Source organism: Python bivittatus, unplaced genomic scaffold (assembly GCF_059951505.1).
Source record: "Python bivittatus isolate LINGU-HERP-01145 unplaced genomic scaffold, Pbiv_v1 ctg000080_np1212, whole genome shotgun sequence".
Classification (NCBI taxonomy): domain Eukaryota; kingdom Metazoa; phylum Chordata; class Lepidosauria; order Squamata; family Pythonidae; genus Python; species Python bivittatus.
This window is the reverse complement of record NW_028277035.1, coordinates 45,157,875-45,184,829: the sequence shown is the minus strand read 5'-3', so window position 1 is coordinate 45,184,829 and position 26,955 is coordinate 45,157,875. Positions and strand designations below refer to the sequence as shown.

The following is a 26,955-nucleotide window of genomic DNA, read 5'->3' as shown; positions in this document are numbered from 1 at the left end:
TGGTAACTTTACAAATTTTGAGTTTTGCTGCAGGTCAGAATACTAGCAAACTGGTTTTTAATGTAAAAGAAGAAAGTCTGTTTTCTGGCTTGACTTCCATTTTTGTACTTTGGTCAATGACCAATTTTAATCCTAGATCTAATTATATTTCCTTTGTTTCTATAGAAGCAGAAGTCAGAAGTGGCTGCAACTGCCATAAGACTTATGAATCCCAATATCAATGTGACAGCTCATCAGAATCAGGTTGGGCCTGACACAGAACACTTCTATGGGGATGACTTCTTCCTGAGCTTGGATGGTGTAGCCAGTGCCCTGGACAGCTTTCAAGCTAGTGAGTGCCTTAAGTCATAATGGGTATGAGTCTCCCAGTATCAAGTGTTCCAGTCTTCCATAACAAAGTTGCTTCTGGATGAATTGGGAAGACAATTCTCTAATGCTGCCCCGTATCACCAATGACCACACTGTACTGACTGGGAAATCCTAGTACAGTGGTACCTCGGGTTACGAACGCCTCTGTTAACGAACTTTTCGGGTTACGACCAGCTCCGGCTGCAAAAATTTACCTTGGTTTGCTAACTCCGCCTCGGGGTACGAACAGGATACGCGGCCATTTTCCCTCCCGTGACATGGTCCGCGGCCATTTTTCCACCCCTGACATGTGGTCCGCGGCCATTTTCCGCCCCTGACACGTGGTCCGCGGCCATTTTCCACCCCTGACACGTGGTCCGCGGCCATTTTTCCGCCCCTGACACGTGGTCCGCGGCCATTTTCCGCCCCTGACATGTAGTCGTAGGGAGGGGGACTCTCCCTCCAAGCAATAGCCGCCTCCCTGTCCTCCACACCAGAACGGATTAACAGTAATTACATTGAACCTTATGGGGAAATTTCCTTCAGGTTGCGACCAATTCGGGGTGCGACCAGAGTCGCGGAACGAATTAAGTTTGTAAACCGAGGTTCCACTGTGCATCTGAAAGTTACCACCTTGGAAAATGCTTGTGTGTATATACAGATGTATTATATACAAGTATATCATGCTTACAAATAACTGTGCTAAGTAATTTTTTTTTTTTTTTGCATGAGTTCTCTTAATTTGAAGGGAAAGGTAAATTTTGAGAAGATATTGTAATGAAATATAAGGGTTATTGCTATGACACAAAGGTCAGAATAGTTAAAGCAGTGGTCTTTCCTGTAAGAATGTATAGCTATCAAAGTTATATATACAGAAAGAGTGAGAGAAAAAAGATAGAATGATAGATTTGAAGACTATTACTAAAGGTACCATGAACTGCAAGAAAAAAACGATAAATTAGTCCTGGACCAAATAAAGACCGACTGACTACTCCCTTGAGGCTACTGAACTTAGAAGAAGGAAGGAAAGACAATGCATAAGGTGGATGGTCAGGATCAAATATATTATTGCAAAGTCCTTGGAAGAACTATAGGTTGTTATTGGAGACAAATTGGTGAGCATTTGTCTATGCAGTCATTAGGAGTCAAGGCTGAATTGATGGTACCTAAATAATCAATTTAAATATGCATAATACAGTATTTATCCAGCATACATACCATGATTTGGAATATTCAAAACATGGTCTTACTAGGGAATGTTTGTTTGTTTATTTATGAAATTTATATACTGCCTCTGTCCAATTGGACTTTGCCTTGTCTTGACTTGCTCTTCTGCCAGTTCTCTCCTTCAGAGAATGAAGGAAGACATGAGGCAATCAGCTCTTTGGGGAGGATGTCATTTTTTATTTTTTTGCCTTGAACCTTCCATTCCTCATTCTTTCACAGGAAAGTGGCTTCAGCAAGCCACAAATGGCTGTTCTTGCCCTCTTTCTCTCCTAAGATCCCTAGAGAATCACCCATAGAGTTGTGCAACACCTGAGCCTTCCTCCTTTTCCTTCCCCTGCAGGAGAATATGTGGGTGAAAGATGCGTGCGTTATCTCAAGCCTCTGCTCGATTCTGGGACACATGGCACCAAGGGACATGCCCTGGTCTTTCTGCCTTATCTGACAAAGACACATGAACGAGGTCAGGATTCGGATAGCCAAGAATTCCCTCTCTGTACCCTGCGCCATTTTCCCAGCACCATCCAGCATACCATTCAGGTACAGAGACTGCTGTTCTTCCATAGTCCATGTTACTCTTTCTTCTGCCTCTCATCAACTCCGCAGCTTCTGCTCCAAAGGGCCGGGCCGGGCCGGGCCTGGCCAGGCCTGGCCGGGCCTGGCCTGGCCTGGCCGGGCCTGCTCTCCTCTCATTCCCTCCCTTTCTCCCCAGTTGGGCCATCCCTGAAAGAGGGGAAACTCCCTCCTTCTGCCTGGCCCTTTGGTTTCATTTATTCTTTCCAGGCAGCTGTGCAAGAACCAGGGTGGTTGTTAGTGGTGTGATGACAAGAGATATGGTCCAGCTGTTTCACCCATAAGCTAGGCCAAAATCTTTCACCTTGAGCAAATCTTCAGCTGTTTCTTCCCCGTTCACAGAAACAGAAGCAGCGAGAGCAGGCCTTTCCTGATTTCAGGACCCCAAGCCCTTTCCATGCTCCAACTCTCTTCCCCTTCCACCCCCAGTGGAGGAAGGTTCAGTCTCAGCACTTGATTGGGGAGCCCCTTATATCTAGAGTCTGGTGATCAGAAGAGTAAATGCCTGGCTTTAGGGAACTGTGGTACATGTTGGCCCAGTTAGCCCAAAGAACAATTACAGATAAGATACTCAAAGGCTGCTATCCAGTACTTGCTATTTGGGAGTGCATTCGCTGATCGTAACGGCTCTTGCTTCTGAGAATGCACAATGCATTTGCAGAGAGCAGAACAGATCCCCAAATTCCCCTCACTTCCATCTTTTGCAGTGGGCCCGAAATCAATTTGAGGATCTTTTCAAAAACGGAGCAGACAACACCAATAAATTTCTGAGGTGAGTGAAGGTCTAGATCTTGACGAAGATAGAGTTCTGGGTAAATATTGTGTATGTGTGGGAAAGTCATGAATAGGCGCTGTTGGGAATCAAGTGGATGCTTTATTGCAGGGGCAGGGACAGGGGAAGTTTAGTTGATACTTGTATCTATCATTAAACAACAGTTTGTTCTTAGAGGGAATATTTAAACAAGGATATCAGATTGTTTAGAGAGGCCTGTGGATATTTTAACCACAAAATTGTTGCAGATTTCCTATACTTAAGAAATAAAACAGCAGGTTTCTTTCTTTAGTCCAACCACAAAGTGTACTTTTAACTCCAGGGATCCCACCTCCCTTGAGACAGAAGGCATGGAAGCTTTGAAGATGCTGAATCTAGTGAAAATGAGCCTTCAGGAGAAGCCACGCTGCTGGCAAGACTGTGTGGCCTGGGCCCGGAGACTTTGGGAGTGTCTTTTCTGTCATGACATCCTGCAGTTGCTGTACAACTTTCCACCTGAACATGTGAGACATATCCAGAGACTAACATGTGCATATCCTTACCCTCAACTACTTCCTAGCTTCTTGCCCACCACAGTGCAGCAAATAAAGTGGGCAATGCTAAGCGTGATACATTAAGATCAAGGGAGGGTCATCCCTCTGTCCGTCTTTGGATGGGGCACACGTTTCTCTTGCAGTGGCTTCCAACTTATTAAAACTCATAATTTCTTCCAGAAAGTGCTGGTCTCATCCTGGAGACATTGCTTGTTCAGACTTAGCCCCACTAACCTTCACTCTTGCTGCTGCTTTGGGTAGAATTCTATGGTTGTAAAATTTCTCACACAACCTAGCTGAAGGTCCTGAAAATGAATTGTTTTTCAGAGTTTCAGCCTGGCAGTAAACTTCAAAAAAGCAACGGCCTAATCGGATCTGAATCAAATGGGAAACAGTAAACAAGAGTCCAAAGAGAGATAAGCAATACTGTATATTCAAAGCAGAATCCAGATGCTGAGGCTGAGGAGTCAAGCCTAAAATGGTTTCTATAGGGGGCCTGCACCTGGCTCTTTTCCTGTCATTGTGAAGCAGCAAAACTCAAGGTGGTCATTCCCTTTCCATGCAAGTTGTTCTGCTGGTACGGAGAGCCCTCTTGCCATATTTCCTAGTTCAGATTATCTGGCACCTGCTGAGAAGATTAGAAACGATCTGCCCTCTACATAATTCACACACAAACTTTTATATCCACCTCCATACAATGGTGGCTGTGTAATTTTGCAGGTGGTGTTATGCATAATCAGAAAATAAAATGAAGCATTTTTCAGCATTACAAGAAAGCACATGCTCCATGAAAAGAATGATTTACTGATTTTTTTTTCTTTTAGCTATACTAATACCTAAAACACAGAAAGTGATTTTCTTGGCTTGGCTGCAAGGAAAATCAAAAAGAGAGAATCAGATGGAATTACAGTACATTTTTGTGGAAACCCAGATGCTTAACTTAAAAGTGGCTCCTTTGATACCTCTGTATTCCGTGCACGGTTGAAAATGCCATTGAAGCATTACTGTAGCAATGTATTGTAATACGTATTTTTTCATGGCTTTTCATAAATTGATTCAAGGAAGGGTAGGCTAGTGAGGGTCCCATTTCGTTCATTCGCCCTATAGCTCTTTGGTAGGGCTGTGGCCTCAGCTGCAGGTTCCACTGCACTTCAGTCTGAGGTCCATTCCCGGTTTTTCCTCACTATGTACATCATGTTACTGAAAGTGATACTGCCGTGATTAAACATGTACATCTTTTGGATGGTACAGCAGTTACATCTTCTTTTTCTATAATCATTCTTTTTGGCCCTAACACATAGCATATATTGTTAATCACCATGCAGTAAAGTTTGAAAAGGATTTTTGCTGGTAATGGACTGTAACAGTGTTGTGGGAAGGAGGCCCTGAATGTTTTGGAGGAACTAAAATATGTACAAGTAAGATATATGGATATAGATGATATAGATAGTTCCTTCCAGCCACATTGGCTGTTTCTTAACCCTTTGCTTATTCTCTCTTCCATGGCTGAATCTCTTCCCTTTAGGCTGCAGAACTTACCTGGCTCTGTTCCAGCCTTTGGTCAATGGCGTTTCCTTCCTTGAACTTCTTAACCCCCGCCCCCCACCATGTGGCTTCCTGACTGACCCCATCTGCCTTTGTCCCCAGGAGACAAGCTCTGGACTTCCTTTCTGGTTGGGATCCAAGCGATGCCCCCACCGACTGCATTTTGACTACAATAATGTGAGTGGGTTGCTCATCTTGGGAACTGGGGATTCTAGAAGAGAACAGGCTTTGTCTTCTCAGTAAGCCACATCAAGGAAAGGCCAAGACTTTTCCTCAGCTGGGTTGACCATTTGCATCTTAAATGGTAAACGAAGGGACAAAAGTACATGCACACCACATTCACTCTCACTAACACATGTGCACATTCAGTGAATGGAAATTGTTGTTCGTTTTTGTTATTATTTCCTAGAACAGGTGGCAAACCACTCACAATGAATAGCTGAGAAAACAGTATGAATCCAAAAGTGTCTTATCAACAGGAGAAAGATTAGTTCATTTCAAACTTGCCTTGGAGGTTTCAAGGGAGAGTTCAGCAGTCACTGAACATGTCTGGTATGCAGTCCCTGAATCCACTGTTCCATGCAGTGATAGCAGAAAGCTGCATAAGGTGGTGTGATGTATTGATCATACAAGAGGGGAGGGGTTGCTTAGCTGGGATGATAAGGAGTTTGTATTTTTGGAGGGTCACCCGATGCATCCAGTTAACGATTATGTGGAACAAGAACTTGCAGTGGGGAAAAGGGATATATTTGGTGTTGACTCTGCTAAAGCTATCTTTGGTTTTTTATAGCCCACCCACAAGACCTTCATTGTGATTGCCAGTCGCCTCTTTGCCCAGACACACAGGCTGCATGTTCATGAGGATGAAGCTACCACCTCCCAACTCCTCCATGATTTGCATCTCCCACCCTTCCGCCCATGTCGGGGGATGCATATCCCTGTTACCGATGAAGAGATTCCAACACTACCAGGTGCCATTAGTAAAAAATCGATAATCAAATAGCTAAAGTGTCTAAACTGCTTCAGTTAGATCCTAAAGATCCTTCTGATGATCTTATCAAAGATGTGGGTGGAGGTTATTCGATGTCATTGAATTGTAAGGGTGATATAAAAGGCTTTAAACAAGCAGATTATACCTTATTCGTCTCATATCACTCAAATGAACTTACTTGGGCTGCTCCAAATGTGTCTTTTAGATCAGACAGTGCTAGTAGAGCTGAAGCAAGAATTGGGAAAGTTAAGACAAGAACTTGAAAAAGGCAGTGCCCTCTTCTCTGCTTATATGGAGCCCCTTCACTTTGAGAAGGTATGGATATGCTTGTTTATTAAATCTTGTTTTACATTTCCTTCTGCATAGACAGCAAGTGAGCTGTATAACTCCACTATTCCAACTGTGACCTTCTTTCCGGCAGTTCTGACAATGGTTCTTAATCCTGGACCAGGCAACTTCAGTTTAGAGCTAATGCACTTTCTTGAGATGACTCATGAACTGATTTTCTCATTGTCCCAGTATCTGTAAAGGGCAAGTACAGACAAGAGCCACATGATTTTTTTAATATTCAGAGTTCAAATGCTGAGTTACAAAGAATGCTTCCATTGTATCACGTACACAAGATTCAGTATATTGGCTCAAAGACTGAGCTACAAATCAGGTTGCTCCTGGTTTTGAATCTCACCTTTGCCAACAACTCATTGGATAGCCTGAAGTGGGCTGAGCAACTTCTTTTAGACTGAAGGAAGCATTTGGACGTAAATGGTGTGCTGGGTCCCATATTCCCAAAAGTGGGTGGGGCCATGGCATATAAGTGGGCAGAGACAGAGCAAAAGCTAGATATGACTAAATTTAAGTCAATTTGACATCATAACTTCCCATGTACATAATGATTTCCTTAATTGGTTATATTAAAAATTAAATGTGTAGACAAGTTTTAGACGATCTCTAAGCAAACACCAAGGCCTTTCTTTCCAGAAGAAAATTCTCAACGAATAAAAAGAGGAAATAATGATGCCTTTTGACTGCTAAGTTACACATTAAATTTGTGGTGGAATCACACAAAAGAAGAAGGTGGGAGCTTGTGACCTCAAGACTCAGGCATACTACCTAGAACAATTACTTGTCTTTATATCAGAACCAAACCATATTTGGATAATCTGCTCTTTTGAGTTGATGAGGCCACAGTCCTGGGCATATTTCTCTAGAAATAAACTTCCTTGATCACAGTGAGACCTAATTCTGAGCCATGCATAAAATTAAGACAAAATAACGTCAGAAGGGGCATCTGTCTAAATTCATTCTTATCTGGGGTGAGCAGATGAGAATGAAAGAGGGAGAGTAGAGAATGGGGATGTACTTGGATGTGAAATGATAAGGATGTAGAGCATTTAAGGAAAATTGTGGGTTCATGCCAAGGGTTTTGCTCACCCTTGCTATCATAGAGTCTGAAAAGGAAAGTTAAACTGGATAATGGAGAGCTGACCTTCTGTGTACAAAGAATACATTTCAGCACTGAGTTATGGCCTTCTTTAGCTTGCTCACATCTTGCAGTAGGAAGTCTCTTTTATTTTGCAGGAGAGAAGATTGTTATTGAATGATATTCCATGTGTGCAGAGCAGGATTGGAACAGGCCCACAGCTGCTCTGAGCCAAACTTTTTGCATACAGTGAGCATTTGTCTGCAGAAGTGCAATTGCAGTGTAGGAATCTTGTGGAGATTATGTCCAAATATGTCATCAGCTGCCAGGATTGGGGTCTAGATTTTAGTTAAGGTAGAATATTTTTCATATATTGCATTTCAGTTGAAAGTTGCTGTCAAATGCTCCTAATAGAAATCTCATTTACCAGTCAGGTTTAGTTGCTTTGACCTTTCCATGTTTTGGAGGCTGGTGTCTCTGGAGTTTTGAGTTGTACTGTAACTGGGTTGGTGTTTAGGATTTAGGGACTGTCTTAGGTTTCTAGAAGGGAGAAATGTCATTGTTTGAAAACACAAAACATCATGCAATTCAGGTTAAGTACCTAAGGGCTAAGATAGGCTTTGTCATTCATACTATTACATAAAGGGTTTAAAATTGTAGATATGTATTTAGCATTATTTATAAACCACCTCAGTCCTGAAGGACTCTGGGTGCACTCCAACATAAAAGAAAACATAAAATGTAACAATACAAATCCTCTAACTGGAGTTCTTGTTATGGATGCCCTCATTCAGATTAACTGGGGCCAAAGGCTCGTTGAAATAGCACAGATTGACTTGTTTGCAGTGTTAACAGAACAGGGTCTGAACTGAGAGAGTGTGTTCTAGAGAATGAGGGATACCATGAAGAAAGTGTGTAATCTGGTTCACAGCCATGTACTTCTTGCCGGGGATGGGGGGGGGTCGAGGGATTCACAACAGATATGGCCAGATGACTGTCCTAGAAAGGCAGATATGTTTTGGCAAGGTGTTTCCTGCTGTATCCTGATGCTGCACCATCAAGAGTTTTTTTAAAAAAATATCATTCCCGGTGTCCTGGATTGAGCCTGGAAGCCTGCTGGCAATGACTTGAGAGTTGGTGTTACGCTGGGCTAGTGGAGTTATGCCACCGGCAGTCTAGTTGCGTTTTGTATCAGCTCCAGCTTCGAAGTTGTCTCCAAAGGCAGCCTCACACACAGCATGCTGCAGTGGTCCAAATGAAAGTGCAGAAGATTCAGTCTGAGTTGGGTCCGATGAATGCCTGGGATTTAGACTTGTATCCCTACTGCAGTTTTGATTGAAAAGCCCCTGTCATTTCCTCAGTTGGATTGGGGTTGAAGAGATTTCAGATAGTCAAGGTTCCCACAATATCCCTCCCTGGAATCAGGGAAGGGGTTGTCTCTGCAGTTTGATTACACAATTGCTGTCTATGTGAATGGCACCAAGTCTAGATTGGCTCTAACCACCATTCATTTTAGTAGAAAGGGTTTAAACATGTGCTTAAAACTGAACAATTTTGATAGATTATACTCCCTATTTTTTGTTTTTCTATTTGTGTCCCCAAGTTATTTGGTCACATCACAGTCTTTGTTGCTGCTGGAAAGCACCCTTCATAATCCTGTAAAACATTCCTTGTCACTAGTCTAGATTACCATGTCCCTGTCTTAGTAAAGAAACTTGGGCCTGGATTAGTAAGAACATCCATTCAAAGACAGACATGCAGTTCCAAGAAACAGCTTCATGGACATCATTGTAAGTTAGGACCTTGGATGTGTTCAGACTTGGAAGTGCCAGGATGCTTGGAATGAGTGACACTGCATTACCAGGGCTTCCTGGTTGGACTACTGCAATCTGCTCGACATGGCACTACCCTTGAAGACCACCCAGAAGTTACAACTAGTCCAGAATGCAGTGGTGTACACAATGTTGGGCGTACTTCAATTTGCTCATATCACATTGCTGTTGCACAAATTACACTGGCTCCCAGTTTGTTTTTGAGTGCGATTCAAGCTGCTGGTTATGATCTTTAAAGCCTACATTCACAGAGCCAGGTTATTTGGAGGACTGCCTCTCCCTGAGGGTATCTGCCCGCTCTACCAGGTCAGATTGGATGGGCACCCTTCCTTCCCTTAAATGCTGCCATGTAGTGGGACCTGGGAAGCATGCCTTTTCCATAGCAGCCTCTGCTCTGTGAAGCACCCCTCCTGGGATCCAGCAGGCTCCCATTCTTTTAGCCTTCTGGAAAGCTGTAAAGGGCTGGCCTTTCTGCCAGGCATTGGGACAGGGTGAGGTTGGGGCCTGAGGGTCACATTGTCTGATGGATTGGATATTGTTGGTCAGGGTGCCAGGCTTTTGGTTTGTTTCTTTGGTTTTAATATTACTGTGAGCCGCCCAGAGTTGTTTTTCACAAGATGGGTGGCCTTATACATCTTATCAATGAATTAATGAATGAACCAGGCCCCCATACTATCTTTGCAGTAGTTATATTGCTATAGTGTTGTATTTTCTACATAGCCTTGTTCCTTGGTTTACAGTTCCTCTTTCCATTTTTTTACATTCTCCCATCTCCCATCCAAAGCTACCTTGGTTCTCCGAATTCAAAAGTATTCCAGAAACATTCAGTCTGGAGTGCCTCCAATGTTACGTTGACTTGGGTTGGATAAACAAAAGGAGCAACCATATTAAAAGGTTGTGAAATAGGCTTGTCACATGGGAAGAAAGAGGATAAGGAGGAGGGGAAAAAGACTTGAGGGCGCAATTCCTCAGCCAAGTCAAGGACAACCTTGTATTACATCTGCTCTGGGCTGTGGAAAGTTCTTTAGCTGCACACTGTTTTCCAAGATTGCACAGAGCGTTGCACGCACACCATTTTTGCAGTCATAGAAGTTGTTTTGCTTTTCTAAAAATAAACCCTCCAAACACCATCATCTACACCCATTACCACATTCTATGCCTTTTCTGTGCAGTCTATCCAGTCCCAACTGTTCTTTGTTTTTCCTGACTTTTGTAAGGCTTACAATCACTTTTGTCTCATTCCCATTGAGTTCCCTTCTGTTACTTCCACTACTTCCTGGTTGGGACTGATTTTGCAATTGTTGGATCCTCAGGATAAGGACTCTCATTTGGATTTCATCACGCATGCAGCCAATCTGCGAGCCGAGAACTATGGCATCTCTCCAGTGGATAAATTCCAGGTGAGGCCAGCGGGAAGCCTTTTGCTTCTTTTTTTTTCCCATTGCCAGTCAAATGCAAGACAGAAGATGGAGAGTTGAGAGTGGGGATATTGGAATGTATTCTTTCTTTCCAGCTTCTTTTAGGAGAAGTCCATGCAGCAAGGTCACTTCTTTACAAGACAACTCAAGAGCAGGAGGGGAAAAAGGTGGATGCTTGGAGAGAGAGGCCTTGCCAAGAGAATGAAGGTGGTGGAGGCTACCAATTCCTTGGCCAAGGCCTCCCTAGCAAATCCTTCCCCAGTGCTTGCCACCCTGCAGAACTCCTTCCTGCAAGAAGCAGCTTTCTTTCCCATTGTCTTTATGGTGTCTCTCTAACTTAATTTCAATAGGCCAGGAGGATTGTGGGCCAGATTGTACCTGCTATTGTCACAACAACGGCTGCTGTAGCTGGCCTGACCTGCCTGGAGCTTTACAAACTGGTGTGGCAGCACAAGGATCACAGTTCCTATCGCCATAGCTTCTTCCAGCTTTCTGAGCCCCTCCTCCATCGCTCTGAGCCTCTGCCATCTCCACAAGCATACAAGGTGAGGTCTGTGGTGATTGCATTCTGGGCTCTAAATTCATCATGGTTTGAAAACAGGAGGTGATCAGTTGGGTCTCTTTTCATTTGCAAGTCAAAGATGAGAGCAAGCAAGAGAGAACTCCAGAGGTGTTGGAATACCCACATGTCTAAAGGGCTGGAGCAGGGGCCAGATCATTCTGGAACAGAAATCTAACTGCTTTGCACTGGTAAACGTGTCATTTCTGTAGCACCATGGATGTTGGTGGCCATCTTAGTTTATAGTAATCTCTCTACCTTGAAGGAGAGAAGGAAGAGCAGTGGTTCACTCTTATTTCATGCTCGGAGTGCTCCTAAGGGTGGCTTTGGAACTAAGCATCTGTGATCACTTGGATGGGTGGGTGACCCACCCTCTAGTTCTTGCACTCTTGCTGGAATGTTTGAAGACATAAAAGGCTATCATGACAGAGTTGCTGATTTTTCTGGCACAAGCCCATCTTCAGACATTGCAACAGAAGAATGAAAACTAGAAGAATGAAGCGCTTGATCTTCTGGCATGCCCTCCTCTTCTTTGCTACATTTCCAGCCACAGTTCCCTCCTGGAAGTGGAGTTTACAGCATCAGCTAGAGATAGTGCATTGCTCTAAGTCAGTGTTTCTCAACCCTGAAGATGTGTGGAGTTCAATTTCCAGAATTCCCCAGCCAGCCATGCTGGCTGGAGAATTCTGGGAGTTGAAGTCCACACATCTCCCCGTTGCCAAGGTTGAGAAACACTGCTCTGGGTGCTACTGGCAGCAGGAGGTATTAGAATGGCTCCCTTGTAGCTTTTAGCATATGGGCGAGAATAAAGTCTGGGCTGCAGGAGCAGCCAACCCATCCCATCCCGTGCCATCTTCTCCCTCCCATCTGGGGACCGGAAGTGATTTGCTTGCCCAGCCCTGGTGTGTGGGGGCAGGGGAACCCGCTCCAGCTCAGCTGCTGCTGGCCCTGCCTTTCCTGAGCCCCTTCTGGCAGACAGACGGTGAGGGAGATCTAGTTTCAGAAGTTGATGCCTGGAGTGTGTATCACGCTAGCAGCAGTGCAGAAGGAGAGGGATGGATAAGTGCCGGGGAGCTGTCAGACACAGGAAATGGTCTTTAACCTGCAGCTGACATTCACAGCTGGTGCTAAGCTGCACACCAATCTGGAGCTCCAGCCACAGGGTTTTCTTTTGGCAGAAGCCACTGATGCCAGCCCCGAATCTCTCCACACACATTCAGGTTCTTTCTGAATATGGTGAGTGGCTTCTCCTGCAAGCTTCGACAAAGTCAGAGTAAATCCGAGCTGAGACGATGCTGCGACTAAAAGGGAACACGTGTTAACAGAAGACTAGTTTGTTCTCAGAAATAAGTCACAAAAGTCTCACAGACATCTTGTGAGATACAGACATTAGAATTCAGATGTATCCTCTCTTGCCAGTAAAGTATTACTTGTGGGTAATAATAGTGAAATAAATGACATTGCTATAAAAAGTACCTTCTGGCATTGAGAAAATAGTGGGCAAATGTATAAGCTGTTGTGGAGAATTATTAAGTTAAATTAGTACTATCTGTAATGTATTAAAGGTATGCTGCTATCCTACCACTGTGAGTGATGGATCTCTCTAGGATAGGATCCACCCTCAGGCTGATTGTTTGTATATGAAGTTCTTTGATTATTACATGTATCTGACTTTCTTCAAATAAGCTGAATTTAGCTGAATTTCCAGGTGATTTTTCTAAATTCTGACTAGCTTAGCTTAAAGATGGGAGTTGCACATTCAAATCCCTTCCTTCCTTCCTTCCTTGCTTGCTTGCCGCCAACTGTGCTGTGGCATGGCCTCCTCCTGGCAACCCTTTCTGAAAGCACTCTGCCATTCTTTTTTTCTGGGAGGATCTGCTTTTTAGCATGAATGTGGAGGTATATTTATACTCATCCGGAATACATATGCTAGGACTTTGGGGCTACTTCTTCTTTTGTCCCAGTTCCAAGAAGTCACCCCCAGGAAATTGCCTTGCTCCTCTATGGCTGGGGCTGGGACTATTCTTGGCTTCCTTGCAATAGCTCCCTTTTCTGGAGAAAGAAACCAGAGCCAGAATGTGGGGTGGGGGGAGTGGAAAGAGCAAGAAGCTAAATTAAGAGCGTCTGTTTGAATAGAGGCCTTTTTGTCTTGAGTTTATGGAGTGAGAGGCTGGGGCTTCCTGCTACACAGGAAGCACAGATTGGAACCAGATTGGTAGGAGAAGGGAGGGCTGCAGGAAGGGGGGGAGGGCCGATGGCTCTTCCATCTCCAGCGATTTCCAGGGCTTGGGCTATCGGTGCCTCTGTGGTGCCTCTGTTCCTCCTCCCTCCTGGTTCAGATCATGCTGCATGGCCTGAGGGCTTGCTTACACCCCCACATCTAGCGTTGCCAAATGTTGTATATTTTTAAAGGGTATCTCAGATTTCTAAACAACACAACTCTGCAAATGGCCCCTGCAATGACCAGAGATTCAATACTTATGTGGTGAAAGGGGGGTGGCCTTGGTAATGAAAGCTTGAATTTGAAAAATCTTCTCTACAGCCATAGTTTATCCAGCTGTGGAGGGATTGTTGCTGTACCAAGTAAAGCAGGATCTTTCACGGGGCTTAGGCGCTGGTACTCAGAAGGTAGATGTGAAGGTGAGGTTTTTAATTGTGACTTTGAAGCCTCATTTGTGTACTTTTACATAGGATTCAGTGAAGTGTGCCTTCCACTTGTAATTGTCCGGTGGTTTTGCCATTGTATTTTTTTACTTTCTCAAAAACAGATTTGATAGAAAAAAAGATGAAATAGAGACGCAACACCTATGATTGGCAGTGCTAGGAGTTTTCCCTCTAGATCAGTATTTCTCAACCTTGGCAACTTGAAGATGTGTGGACTTCAACTTCCCATGCTGGCTGGGGAATTCTGGGAGTTGAAGTCCACGCATCTCCCCGTTGCCAAGGTTGAGAAACACTGCTGTAGATGCCTCCCTGGATCTTTGGAATGCAGGGAGCTACCTTATACTGAGTCAGACCCTTGGTCCATCATGCTGCATATTGCTGACCACGATGGGCTGCTGTTCCTCTGGGTTTGAGAGTAGAATTTTTCTGTGGAAACCTGATGGAGATGGAAATTGAATCAGAGAAAGCAAACTGTTCCCTTTTGAGGCACTGTCCCCAAACACTGTCCAGATGTGTTCAACTAGGATTCTCATCAATGTAAGATCTGGTAGGGAATCATAGAAGTTGTAGCCAGAGATGTCTAGAAGACATTAGGGTAGGAAGGTTCCCCTGAGCAGTGGCACTCCCATGTGATGATTTGGAGTAAGGCCACAAAGGTTTCTGACTGAACTGTTTACCCCCAAAGTAATTAGTAAGTAGGTAGGTAAGTAAGTAGGCTGAAGCTGTGATCAGAGGTGTCATTAACTGTTTTCACTACTGTCACTCCCACGTAACTCATACACTTGACGACTGTTGATGGATTTCAAAACTCTGTTAATAGAGTAGGTCCTAGAAGCCTGAAATCTTACTACCTCTTTTCTTGGCACTGCTGAAATATTAAAGAACAGCAGCAAGAAGACAGGGTAGCAAGTCTGCATTATACCTTAGGACACATGTAGCTTGCTTCTGTTCCAGGGGTGGATAAACCCTTGGAGTTAAATCCTGACTTCATTCCTGAAGTTGCCATGTGAAATTGGGGGTGGGAAGGGAGCAAAGAGGGGAGAGGAGGGTTCAGAGAGGAAAGGGAGCAGCATCAGAAGATGGGAAGCTGGATAGATTTGCAGAAGGAATAGTGAGCTGTACTGAATCCAAGAACTTGTGGAGTTGATTAAGCCGCATATGGGAATCATTAGTTAGCAAGAGCTGGTGATTGGGGGAAGGCAGCTCTTATCCTGGCGCCAAAGGATCCCCCCCCCCCCCCCATGGATTCATTGGAAATTTGTTTCTCATGCTGGAGCAGATTTTGGGATGGGGATGGGCTAGAAAGCAACATTTCAGAATGTTGCTGTGAAAGGCAGACTTGAGTAGAGAAAATCAGAAACAAAGAACAATGGTGTGGCATGGGAATCAGAGTTTTGGGAGCAATGATTAGCTTGGAACCCCAATATTCTCTCTTCCTATCCTGTGCCACATAGTCCACACACTTTCCTATCTCCTTGTAGCCTTGGCTTTGAAGAGTGATCTTCTTTTGGCAGGCAGAAAGAGTTCCCAAAAATCCTTCCTTGGCTATGGAGGGGGCCTGTCTGATTTCCACTGTCCTTACTGTCTGAGATTGGTCCCTTGCCTGTAGAAATACAGAGGCACAGAAAGGAGAAGAGATGAACAGGAGGTGCAAAGGTTTCCCAGCAAGTGTGAGAGGCCAAGCAGCCATATGGCACTTAGGAAAGAGGAGAACTCATCCTTGTGACTAGCAATGTAAAAGAGCAAATGGAATAGGCCATATGGCCCCAAATGGTCAAGATGATGAACAGTTCCACCCGCACCAAAGTGTGGCATGGCATAAGCTCTTTTGGCCTCATATGTGTCTAAAGATTACCTCCTACAGGTTAGGGACTCTCCTGTGTACAGTGATTTAATCTGAGTTACATGATGGTTTTTATTAAATATTTAAAACTCCCTGTTTGATGGTGCTGAGCATCTGTCTTCCCTTTCCTTCTTCCCATTCCCATTTCTTATTTGCTTTCCATTCTAAAGAATATAAGCAGCACTTGCCACAGGCACACGGAAAACATGAGTGAAAATGGGGGCTGCTGGTTTCCAGTCTTCTCCATCTAGCTCTCCTTTCCATGGGGTGTGCAAAGCTTCAGCATGGGTTTGAAATAAGTTAGGGAAGGACTCTTCGTTTTCAAATTGTCAATCCAGGAACCACTGCTAACACAGTTCAATTACTAGTGAAAGACTTAAATGGGAAAGGGATTATGCCTCTGAAAGGAGTTCCTGTGTGCGAACAATATACTCATATCGCCTGTTCCATGTGGACAGGGACTCTGGTCCCAGAGTTGGTGTGTATGGAAGTATATGCATAGAGAAACTGGTTTTAGAGTTGATGGACGCATGGAGGATGAGAAGTAAGGTAATGCTTAGCCTCCCCTTCCTCAGAATCTATGGATGGAGGAAGCATATGGAAAGGGCTTGTAGTACTTTGGAGTAGAAATTTGCATAGGGGGCCATGACTGTACAGGACTCTTAGAAACTCAAGTCCACATACATGAGAAGACCAGCTATATGGGGGATTAGAAACTTCTTGCCTGTGGGCTTTTGGAGGACTACAAGTAAGACCCTAATGTCTCCCTCAAAAACCCTCACCATCCTCAGTGAAGAGAGCCACAACTACAAGCATTTCATCTCAAGTTCCTGCAAACCTGGCTCTGTTTCAACTGCTTCCTGGCCACCTTTGCAAGCAGTCCAGTAGAGCACTTGTGAAGATAGTTCAATTTCCCCCATTCTGTACTTTCACCATTAGGGGAAAGGATGGGGCTGCCAAAGTGGCCTATTTGTAACATTTACAGAGATGGACCTGCTTTGGCTGCCATGTGTTTCCCTCAGATGGGAAGGTGCATGATAGCTGAGAATGGCTTCAGCTGCCCATACTGTACAGATGATCCAGTGGAACACATGTAAGAATGGCTCTCGGCTGCCCCATGCTTTCCCTTATGTAGAAGGACTTGGGTAATGGAAAAGTACTTCAAAGTGTTCTAGGAAACCATGTGACATTGGAGGATGGGACTTGGATTCTAGCCCTGCTCCTACTGAGATCATCCAGTCTGCAGAAGAAGGCTACAGTAGGACCCAGTCCCCAGAAGCAACCCTGTTCCCTAACTATGTCTTATGTTATTTCATGACATTGGACCAATACTATCTAAGACTGCTGTCTTTAACCTGGATATTATAATCCCAAATCATCTGCAAGTTATGGCACCTGGTACAGGAAACCTTGTAAAGCCTTCTCAGATAGCAGTGGCCCTTTGTGTGTTGCTTTTTCTAGATAGCCACAATGAAGAAGCGTCCCATTCTCTTTCATAAGAGCTCTAAACAGAAATCTGGTGGGGCATCTATAAGCTTTGGTAGATGCTTATAGTCTCAGATTTAGATAGAGGAGGTAAAATGGTCCATTTCTGCCATTTCTAAAAACAAGGAGGATTTGCTTAGGAGGCTTAGAGAAATGATGCAGTCTAAGCCAGCTCCTCCCTAATTGACCAGTGAGCTTACCCATGACAGTATCCCTTTGTGTTGCCTGTCCCCCCAAATTTCTCCCCAGTCAGAGCACTTCCTACTATGAGCTAGGAATCAGCTCCAATGGCTCCCTTGTTACTGGATGGGATGTTTCTTGTCCTCTTCTGTTTTGCCTAGGGCCAACAATGCAAAGAGCAAAGAGGTCAACAAGTTTGGAGGCCTCTTTATGAAGAAAAGGATAATTGTATGTTGCAGGACATCCATTCAATGTGTCTTTGTGTAATAGAGAGCTACAGAACATGGACAAGTAGAAGAGAACCCTATAGCGTCCTCTATGTTTGCTCTGCTGCCAGTTTGTACATCCAGAGATGAGAAGACTGGAATAAACCAGATCATCCAATGTTGACTTCCTGTGTGAAATGCAAGAGGAATGACTTCCTCTGCTCTATATTATGGCATTTTTTTTGCTGTTTTTGAGTGCATTAAACTGTCTTTTCAGGAGGAGGACTGGTTTTCATTGGAACCCTGCCATTTTTGTTTATTTATTAGAATTCCGTTCTGCCTTTCCTTGAAGACTCTCAGATCTGTGTTTTAGTCTTATGATAACCTTGTGAGGTAATTCAGAAGTTGAAAGGAAAGTGACCTTCTTGGCCAATCTAATTCTGGCTTTCCTTATCCTAATCAAATGCTCTTGACTCCTGCATCACATTGACTTTTGGGGTGGCAATGGTTAATTTCCCTTGCAGTTTGAAATGCTGGGTCTGATTAGAATTTGTCAAGTTATCTTTTATTTTTATTGATTTTTCTTATGTTCCCCTTGGATAGATTAAAGAGCCGCTGTTTGGTACCTAAAACCTCTCCTGTGAAGGTACACTACAATCAGTTCACCTCTTAACCTTCTTTCTGATAAGATGAACAGTCTGAATTTCTAAGGTCCTTTGCTACAAGATTCTTTTCTAACAGATAGTTTTGTTTTTAACATCTCACTAGAAAATGAGCAATAGATCCTAGACTGGACATAATGTTCATAATCTTGGAAAACATTTCTTCTGTATCGTCTTGTTCTACTAAAATGATCTCAGTGGTCTAGTGATAAGATTACTTGGGGCTAATATTTGGGGTCACTGAATTTACTAGTCCACCAGTAAGGTTCCTTGAAGCTGCAATGCTAAACATATTTACTCAGCACTAAGTTCTGCCATGTTCAGTGGATCTTATACCCTAGAAAGTAGAGTTTGGGTGTATAACTTTGGATATAAGATCCACTGGGATATACTTCCAAATGAACAAAAGATTGGGTTGCATGACATTTTAAGAGTGTGTATCTAAGGCTTGACCCATTCCGCTCTCTAAGAAATGGCTTTTTTGAAAGCTGCCTATTGCAATTTTCTTGAAGTGTACCAGCTGGGGTAGGATGGCTCACACAGAGGTTGTTTTTTTTTAATTGATCTTCATACTGCTGATAAAGTAGGCTTCACAAAAGCTTATACTGTAATAAATGTCAAGTCTTTAAAGTGCCCCAAGACTCTTTGTTGTGGTGTGTTGCAAAAGACTAAACTTGCTGCTTCTCTGGAAATTTCTTTCTTCCCAGTATCACCAGAAGACATGGAGCTGCTGGGACAGAATTACAGTGCCTGGTTTTAATTCCAAAGGAGAAGTTGTCACCTTGAAAGACATCTGTGATCATATTCAGGTGAAGACAATTGTTCTAATTTCAGGAACAAACCCTGGCAAGTGCCCAGGGGCATATCCTGGGGTGGTCAGTTCTACCTCCACTTGTCCCTGTAGTGAGTGTGTTCTCCTCTTCCTTCCTGAGGCAGGCAGAGTGGCCTTTTCTGTGCAGGGGAAGGGATGGCTGGGCATATCTCCCTGCATGTGTATATTCTGCTCTCCACTATTATATCCAGCCTCATCTGTGAACAAATATACGGATGATTTTCATCCAGTATTTCACTCACACACACATACACACAGACCCCATGGGATGTCCCCATTCTATCCCAGTGCCATCATAGTCTTGATTAGCCAATATTCAATTCGCTTCCTGCTCCCAGTACGCTCATGTCTTGCAGCCTGATTATCCCAACTCATTCATATCCTTTGTTTCGTCCTTCGTTATTTTTCATTTTTGTTCCCACAGTTGGATTTCTGGTATTGGACACATCTGTCCATCATCATATTATTCCAGCTCAGCCTTCTCAAGTTTGGTACCCTCCAGGTAGATTTCTCTGATTCCTGGAGAGATAGCTGGGTTAGTCTTTCATTGCATGCTAAGCAAAAGATCGTGTGGCATCTTGAAGACTAATGTAGTCATTAGTTCACTGATGGCTAAGAGTTGGAGATCATGAAGTTTTCATAATCAAATACATTTGCAGGCCACCATGTTAAGGAAGACTATTCTAGCTCTTTTCTGTGTTGTCCTCAACTATTCCAGCATTATCTTGACTCAGTGGTCTTCACCTGAAAGATTTTAATGTGGTATTGACTATGTTGACTGTTTTTCACAGAGGGAACATAACCTGGTACCTCAGAAGTTGCTATTTGGGACAGCCACTCTCTATGATAAGGAAGATAAGATAATAGAGCAACAACCTCCTTTCAGGTAGGAATTTGACAGAGATATATCCATAAGAATTTAATAATAACTTGCAGTCTGAGTGCTACAAATTGTCCCTAAACCCTTTTTTCGGTGGCCTCTGGTCCTCTCTCCCTCCATACTGCCAAATTTTAGATTCCCAACAAAGACATACAGCAGTAACTTGGTTTAAGTGAAATAGGTTTAATATCATTAGTTTAACCCATTTCTCACAGACTCCAGAAAAAAGAATTCTCCTACTCACTGTGTGTCATCAGCCAACCCACTGTAGACTTTGGTCCTCAAAATCCTGTTAAGTGTGCTCCCTGGCCTTAAACTTTTTTTCTGAACAGATCATAATCAAAGATGAAAGTCTTGAGATTGCCTTCCTGCATGAACAACATTTCAGAAGGCATCTTGTGATCCACTGAGAAATATTATAGAGCCCTAATCTTCATAGCTTAGGTCTCTGGTCTATTTAGCAGTTGTAGAGGTTGATGAGGCTCTGTCTAACCAAGGCAGGGAAAGGTCTTGCGAAATTGAAATGACAGGAAAGACTTCCAGTTTAGAGGCCCATCTGTAAAAGCTATACCCAGCTTTAAATTCTAGATTCCACTCTCTGCCTTCCTGTATAAAAAACACTTGTGATGCTCTCTTTCAGCCCTAATAAAAAGCTTCCATAGCAGTTTACAGTCATTAAAAATGTTATTTTTAAAAGCAGAAGAATATAAAAACAAACCAAAATGAAACAAGTTAAATCTCAGTTTAAGATTAAAATATGACAAGGTTCCCAGGCTATCAAAGCCTCTTTACATTAATTCTCACAAAGGACTGCTGTTGGTGCCCAAGTAAAACCAAGACCTGGCTAGACAGTCTCTGGGAATCCTTCCATCTTTCTTCTGTGATAGCTGAGGTTGAATATTTGCTCTGTTTGGGCCTCTGCTTGCCCAGTTTGGTGGGCTGGAGAACAGCCCACCGTCCAGCTGTGCTTAGGAAGTCAGTAGAGGGATCCTCAGGAGTGAAGGATAGGGAGGCCATGGCTACCCCATTGCAGGGCCCCTCCAAGTACAGCCGGGGTCCTGTATCTGCAGCAGCTGCAAAGCCTCTGTGTCCTGTCCCTTCCATGCTGGGTAAACATCCTGCCGTCAGCACCTCCTCCTCAACTTCCTGGGGCCGACAAAGCTCATCCCAGCCTCAAGCAGGCCCTTCTGGGCTTCTGCCAACCAGAGGCAACTTTAGTCTCTTGCTCTATAATCTTTCCAGGCTCCCTGGCAGCCTCTCCTGCTTTCAGCACACTCACTCTCCTTCTGTCCACACCCCCTCTCCAAACCAGTCTGTAGATTCTCCCAGGCAGAAGCTCGACTCTCACTGTGGCTTCTGTTTCCTAAGGAGAGAGCAAAAAGTCTGCCTTGCTTTCTGCTCTAGATGGCTGTAGTACAGGGTGGAGAGCCTGTGTCTGCTTGGCAACCGCAGCAGCATGGCCAAGGTGGGGGATCCTGGGAGCCGTTGCCCAGAAATATTCCCCATCCATGCTCTAGTATAAAAGCCTGGGAAGAGGATATGGTGCTCCCACATGTATCCTTATGGAGGCTCACATAATTTTAGCCCCTAATTCTGGAGCACCATTCAGGCCATGCATTGGAAACAAATCCAAACAGGAAAGGGAAGCAGGATCCATATCTAGCTAATTGGTGAACCAGATGCTCTGGCAAACACTTGCTAAGTAACAACAGTGAGAGAGGCTACTACCTCTATTTCCTGCTTGAGGGCTTCTCAAAGGCATTCTGTTGACTACTGTGGGTGAAGCAGTATACTAGACTGGGATATGATTAATTAAGAAGCTTTGATGGACTTTTGCGTCCTTGGCTTATGCCAGAAGCAACTTATGAACTCAAATCCCTGTGTAGTGTCAGGTATTTCCCACTATGGTTCTGACCATACTTCCCGTATTGATTCTACCATACAATTATTGTAAAAACATGGTTTATGTTTTCAGTACAGCAAGTGACAAAGACGGTCCATGCTAGTTGGCTGCTTAGTCCTTCCCCTGGCACCAGACTCACTTTTTGTTTTTACTTTCTCAGCCTGACTGAATTGATTCATCAAATCACTGAAAAGCCGGTCTCTGAGGAGCACCATCTCTTGGTGTTATCAATGGTCTGTGAAAACGAAGAGCTTGATCATGATTTGCCACCTGTTCATATCTGGCTTCAACCAATGAGTAGTCAAAAATAAGTAACTCGTGTAACAGGTCAGAAGGGAAACACTCAGACAGAAGCACTGAAAGTGGCTGCTCCAAACTCACATTAATGCAAGAATGTGCTTTGATGAAGGGATGAAAATGATGTGTCCTCTCCAGTGCAACAGCTTAAATTTGCCTGCAAGTGTTATCCTAACCCTGAGGGCCACCAACAGATAATTCATGGGAAATGAATACAAAGTGCAGTCTACTGAGTTTCTTCTTTTGCACCCTGAGTCTTGCTTCTCATTATCTTCCTACACTGCTTTGGTTGGGTGTGTGGCAACATTACATTCACCTGCTTTGTTCTGCCATAAAGTTTATTGAGTTGGTACCTCCCATGATTGTTGGTCTATGACTGTAGGCAGCACTGCCAATGTTCATGCTGGGTGGGGATTAGGCTCGTTGTAGTCCAACACAGCTGGAAGGCCCCAGGCTAGGAATGTCTGTCTTAAAGGAGGGGATATTTTCATTTTCTCAGGACTGGGAAAAAGACATAATGTTCATTGCTCATTAGTATCTCCAATTTGATGAGAGAGCTTGATGGACATGCTAGGAGAGGTTTTGGAAAGCCACTAGCAATTATAGCAGACAGCACTGGACTAGATGTAGCAGTAATCAAGCAGGGTACCTTCAAGCTTTCAGCTGTCCCTATGTTTTGAATAACTGCAGTGGGAAGGGAGAAGCTGGAATACTGTGAAATATTTGGGAGGCACTGTATAGTGCTGGAGTTGACGGTGAAATCTGAGTTTAAATGCCTCTTCAGCTATCATTGATTGGGCAGCATTGCACGAGCCATTATCCTTTTCCTCACAATAAGATGTGACTGTCATGGGGATGAATGAGACTTTGTCAATCACTCATTATGCATGCTGAAAGGAACATCAGAAGCTGCCTTAAGTGAGTGCTTCATCTAGCTCAATACGTTCTCTATACTGACTCTTCACAGTTTTGGATGGAGTTCTTTCAAGCCCTACCTGCAGATGCCAAGGATTGAATAGACATCTTGCATGCAAAATATGTGCTCTCCCAATGAGCAGTAGCCTATTGCTTGATGCACATCGTTACAAATGAAGCTGATAGTGCTCATGAACCTGCAGGGTACAACTACAGCCTCCCTGACTGATGGCCCCTCAGGCTTAATGAAGGAGAGCCCTTTGTTCCTGCTATTGCAAATAGATCCAGAAGAAACTTACGTATTTGTAAGCAGCTGCTCCAAAATTGCTTTGCTGTAACGTCTACCCATTGGTTTTAATTGTTCTGCCTACTGAGATCCATTTTCTGTGTGACAGCCCTATAGATGTTGGAAACTGCTACCTTGTAACTCCATCTTTTGTCCCAGCTACTGAAATATTGAGCTCTTTCAACCATTTCTCACATTTAATTTCCAGAGAACTTTCCTCTACTGACAGTAAGAAACATAGGAGTTTGCCTCTAATGTTAGGAATTGTTAAGGCTGACCATTTCCATGTTTGTGATTTGATTTTTAAGAAAGAGTGTGAGAACTTCACTCCTGTGAAGCTTCTCAAACAGCACCACTAATAACATCTGATAAAGGTAACTGAGAGGCTTTCCTTTCTTCCCTTCTAATTCAAATGAAGTAACTATTGCTTTACCTTAGGTTCATTCTGCACTTTATGGCAAATTGCCCTCTGACAGATTGCATCTTCTGTTTACAGTAAACTGCTAGCAACACATTAGAGTAATGAGACAGAGTTGATGATGAAATTAAGCCTCATTTCAGCAGCAGCCCTGCTCTGAAGAAAACTGCCTTTGAATCCCAGGCTGGACAGAGTATTCCTTTGCTCTTCCAGCATTTTTTCCTGTTTTCTTTTTCTCTGCAGCTAAGCCAGTTTAGCTATGTTCACACGATTGAAGACATTGTGGCTGCATTTGCACAACATGCTAAGATTGGTTAGTTTTAACCTTGTTTGTTTGTTTGCTTCTTTGCACCACAGTGTTCTGTGCAAACCTAACACTCTTGGTTAGTTTAAGATTCACTGTATTGTGTGAACCCAGAGAGTGAACTAGATAACCAAGTCAAGTGGGCTGTATTTTACTGCAGCTCCCTTATTCTCCTAACCAGTATGGCTATGCTATCCAGGAGTTATGAAAGTTATTCGCCAATGTAGCTGAAGAGTAGAAGGCTTCAGACTAGGCATTGTAATTCGCCATTCAAAATACTCGCCAGGGATTTCTCTTGTAAATCAAAATCAACTTTCTATCCCATGAAACACTCTCTTGTCTGCCTAGGTAGGAATATCACCAACGGTAGCTACCGTGAAGCCAGTTTATCAGAACTGCCGTGCTGCTACTGTTTCTCAAACATAATGTATATATAAATCAAGGATGTACAACTTGGCTAAGTAGGATTTAAATAGCATGCCAGTAAAGTAGTAGGTGGGACCAGAACAAAAACTACATTTAATTTAATATTCTGTTGATTGAAATGAAGCATAGTTAGCCATCTACTAGACATGTTCTTCTATTGTATTAATAGTTATCATTTTAGAAACAGCTATTGGATATTTCTGGGAGTCACACGCAAGGTTTTGGGGAACCATGGCCATCAAATTGTGCATCTTTGATGTAAATGGTTTCAAGCTGCCCCAGAGGCCATTTCGAATGTTGTATAAGCGTGTTTCCCTCTCCTCTCTTAAATTTATTCCATGAAAGGTATTAAAGCAATTCAATTCTTCCTAGTGATGGTGTTTTACTATCAGCTACAGAAATACATATTGAATTTGTACTGTTTTATGGTCCTTTAATGTTTTAATTATTTATATTATTATTTATTTCTAATCCACCTAACAACAGAAAATCTCTTGGCAGATTATAACCTCCAATGTTATTAAAACAAAATAATAATAACAGTAAAAAGTCACTACTAAATGAACTGTATTTTGGACTTTACGTATATTTACCAAAGTCCATTTTTATTGGCTATCTGTAAATGCTATAAGCAGATAATGCTACCTAGCATCTAGTTGTAGCTGCTCCAGGAATGGCAATATGGGCTCAGCTTTTAGGGTGCAATGTTGGTTCACTGATGTGGCAAATTTAAGTACAGATCTTGATTTTATGCTCCTCATTTTTGCATCATATTAAAAAGTGTATATTTATCAACACAATAATTCAAAATTGTTGGACAGTCTTGAAATTGCATTCCCTTTCTTAGCGTGCAACGAACCACTGTCTACTGCTAAATGAACAGAAAGCCCTCTGTTCAGTGCCTGCTATACTTATCACTCTTCAGGGACCCTTCTTATGAACCCTCCTCCCCTTCCATTTCACTTTTAATACCAAATCCTAGAATAGGATCTCATTTCCCATTAATTAACTTCTTAGTGAAAATCATGTTGTTGAATTGATGGCACAAATACTGAGGTAGTGTCTGAAGAGTCTTAGGAAAAAAAGATTTACTTCTTTTGTTCTGACCAGAACGAATCCTGCAGATGCCCAATTCATTACATAAATCAGACCCTGGAAAAGGCTTTTGCCTCAAGGGCCAAACTAGACATAATGGCAGGAGCATGTCCTTGTGTTAAGAATATGATTCTGCCACAGTCATGTAGACCAGTGTTTTTCAAGCTTGGCAACTTCAAGATGTGTGGATTTCAACCCTAACCCAGAATTCTGGGAGTTGAAATCCACACATCTTAAAGTTGCCAAGTTTGAAAAACACTGATCAAGACAGAGCAAAGGAGAGAACGAAGAGAATGGCTTGGAGCATCTCTTGACAGCAAGAGGAATGTTGAGGTGGCGGTGGTAGTATTGGATCTGAGGTCTTAATATATTCCATTGGACCACAGCCTGGGAAAGGCTGAACTAGACAGACATCATGAGGAGGGGAAAGGGCTGTGAATTGGGGAAAGTTCTATATTCCTGATTTAGACATGCCTTTTGTTGTCATAACTTAGATCTCCACCCTGCGTCTTTATCTACAGTCTATATTTAAACACAAAGATCTACCTCAGTTATATCTAGTTTAGCCAGCATGGCATGGCATGCCAGTAATTGATCCTGGGCCAAGATACAATTCCAGCTTGAAATCTTATTTATTCTGCAACAATGCTACTGATCTGAAAGTGGGGAGAGGTCACAGCTCAAGAACAGTATATAGCTTGTATATTCAAGGTTCCTGGTTGAATGCTCAGCAGTTGTCCCTTCTGGGAAGTTAGTGGCAGGATGGGGGCAAATGAAATTACAGCTTGCCTGATTTATCTTAATTTATGACATGGCTGGCTCACACTTTGCTCTAATCCATAGTTTGTTTAGCCATGATTTATTGAATAAACTCTTGCTGAGTTCATAAAAACACCTTCTCAGCAGAATTAGCTGGAGCTATCACACTGGAGGATGCTTATGTGTTTTCCCCCTGGGTATTGTGGGGTTGGTTAGCAATGCAGGTCTGGCACTCCTCCTGGTCAAGGAAAGATGATGTAAGGGCTGGAGCCTGGGAAGGCTCTTGATGTGCGAGACAGACAGCACCTCTTCAAACTGTGTAGTTTATGCAAAAGATAAAGGCCGAACAGAACACCTGGGAAATTAAGCTGATCAAGTCTGCTGTTTTGAAAGGTGCTATTTTTAACAGGGTGGTGATTAAGCATTGAGAAAAGCCTCACAAAAGCATGAAGTTGGATTTGTGTAAGGTTCAGATCATAACAGCCCAATAACTTTCATGAGCAGTAATAGATATGAACCACACAACAGCCTATATATCGTTATTGTAAATAAAAGGAGAAAAATCCCTTTGGCTTTGTTACATTG

At 43.2% G+C, this 26,955-nt stretch overlaps 1 protein-coding gene across 1 annotated transcript in view; it reads left to right on the top strand.

Moving 5' to 3' along the window:
• UBA7 (ubiquitin like modifier activating enzyme 7) overlaps positions 1-25,771 on the top strand; it is a 46,652-nt gene extending 20,881 nt beyond the window's left edge. The window contains exons 14-25 of the mRNA XM_007428410.4: positions 166-331; positions 1,916-2,112; positions 2,853-2,917; positions 3,240-3,420; positions 5,098-5,172; positions 5,786-5,966; positions 6,192-6,301; positions 10,552-10,638; positions 11,007-11,201; positions 18,963-19,064; positions 19,879-19,973; positions 22,031-25,771. Of these exons, the coding sequence (XP_007428472.1) occupies positions 166-331; positions 1,916-2,112; positions 2,853-2,917; positions 3,240-3,420; positions 5,098-5,172; positions 5,786-5,966; positions 6,192-6,301; positions 10,552-10,638; positions 11,007-11,201; positions 18,963-19,064; positions 19,879-19,973; positions 22,031-22,181 (1,605 nt within the window). The 3' untranslated portion in view covers positions 22,182-25,771. The remainder of the gene's footprint in view (positions 1-165; positions 332-1,915; positions 2,113-2,852; positions 2,918-3,239; positions 3,421-5,097; positions 5,173-5,785; positions 5,967-6,191; positions 6,302-10,551; positions 10,639-11,006; positions 11,202-18,962; positions 19,065-19,878; positions 19,974-22,030) is intronic.
• The last annotated feature ends 1,184 nt before the right edge of the window (positions 25,772-26,955 follow it).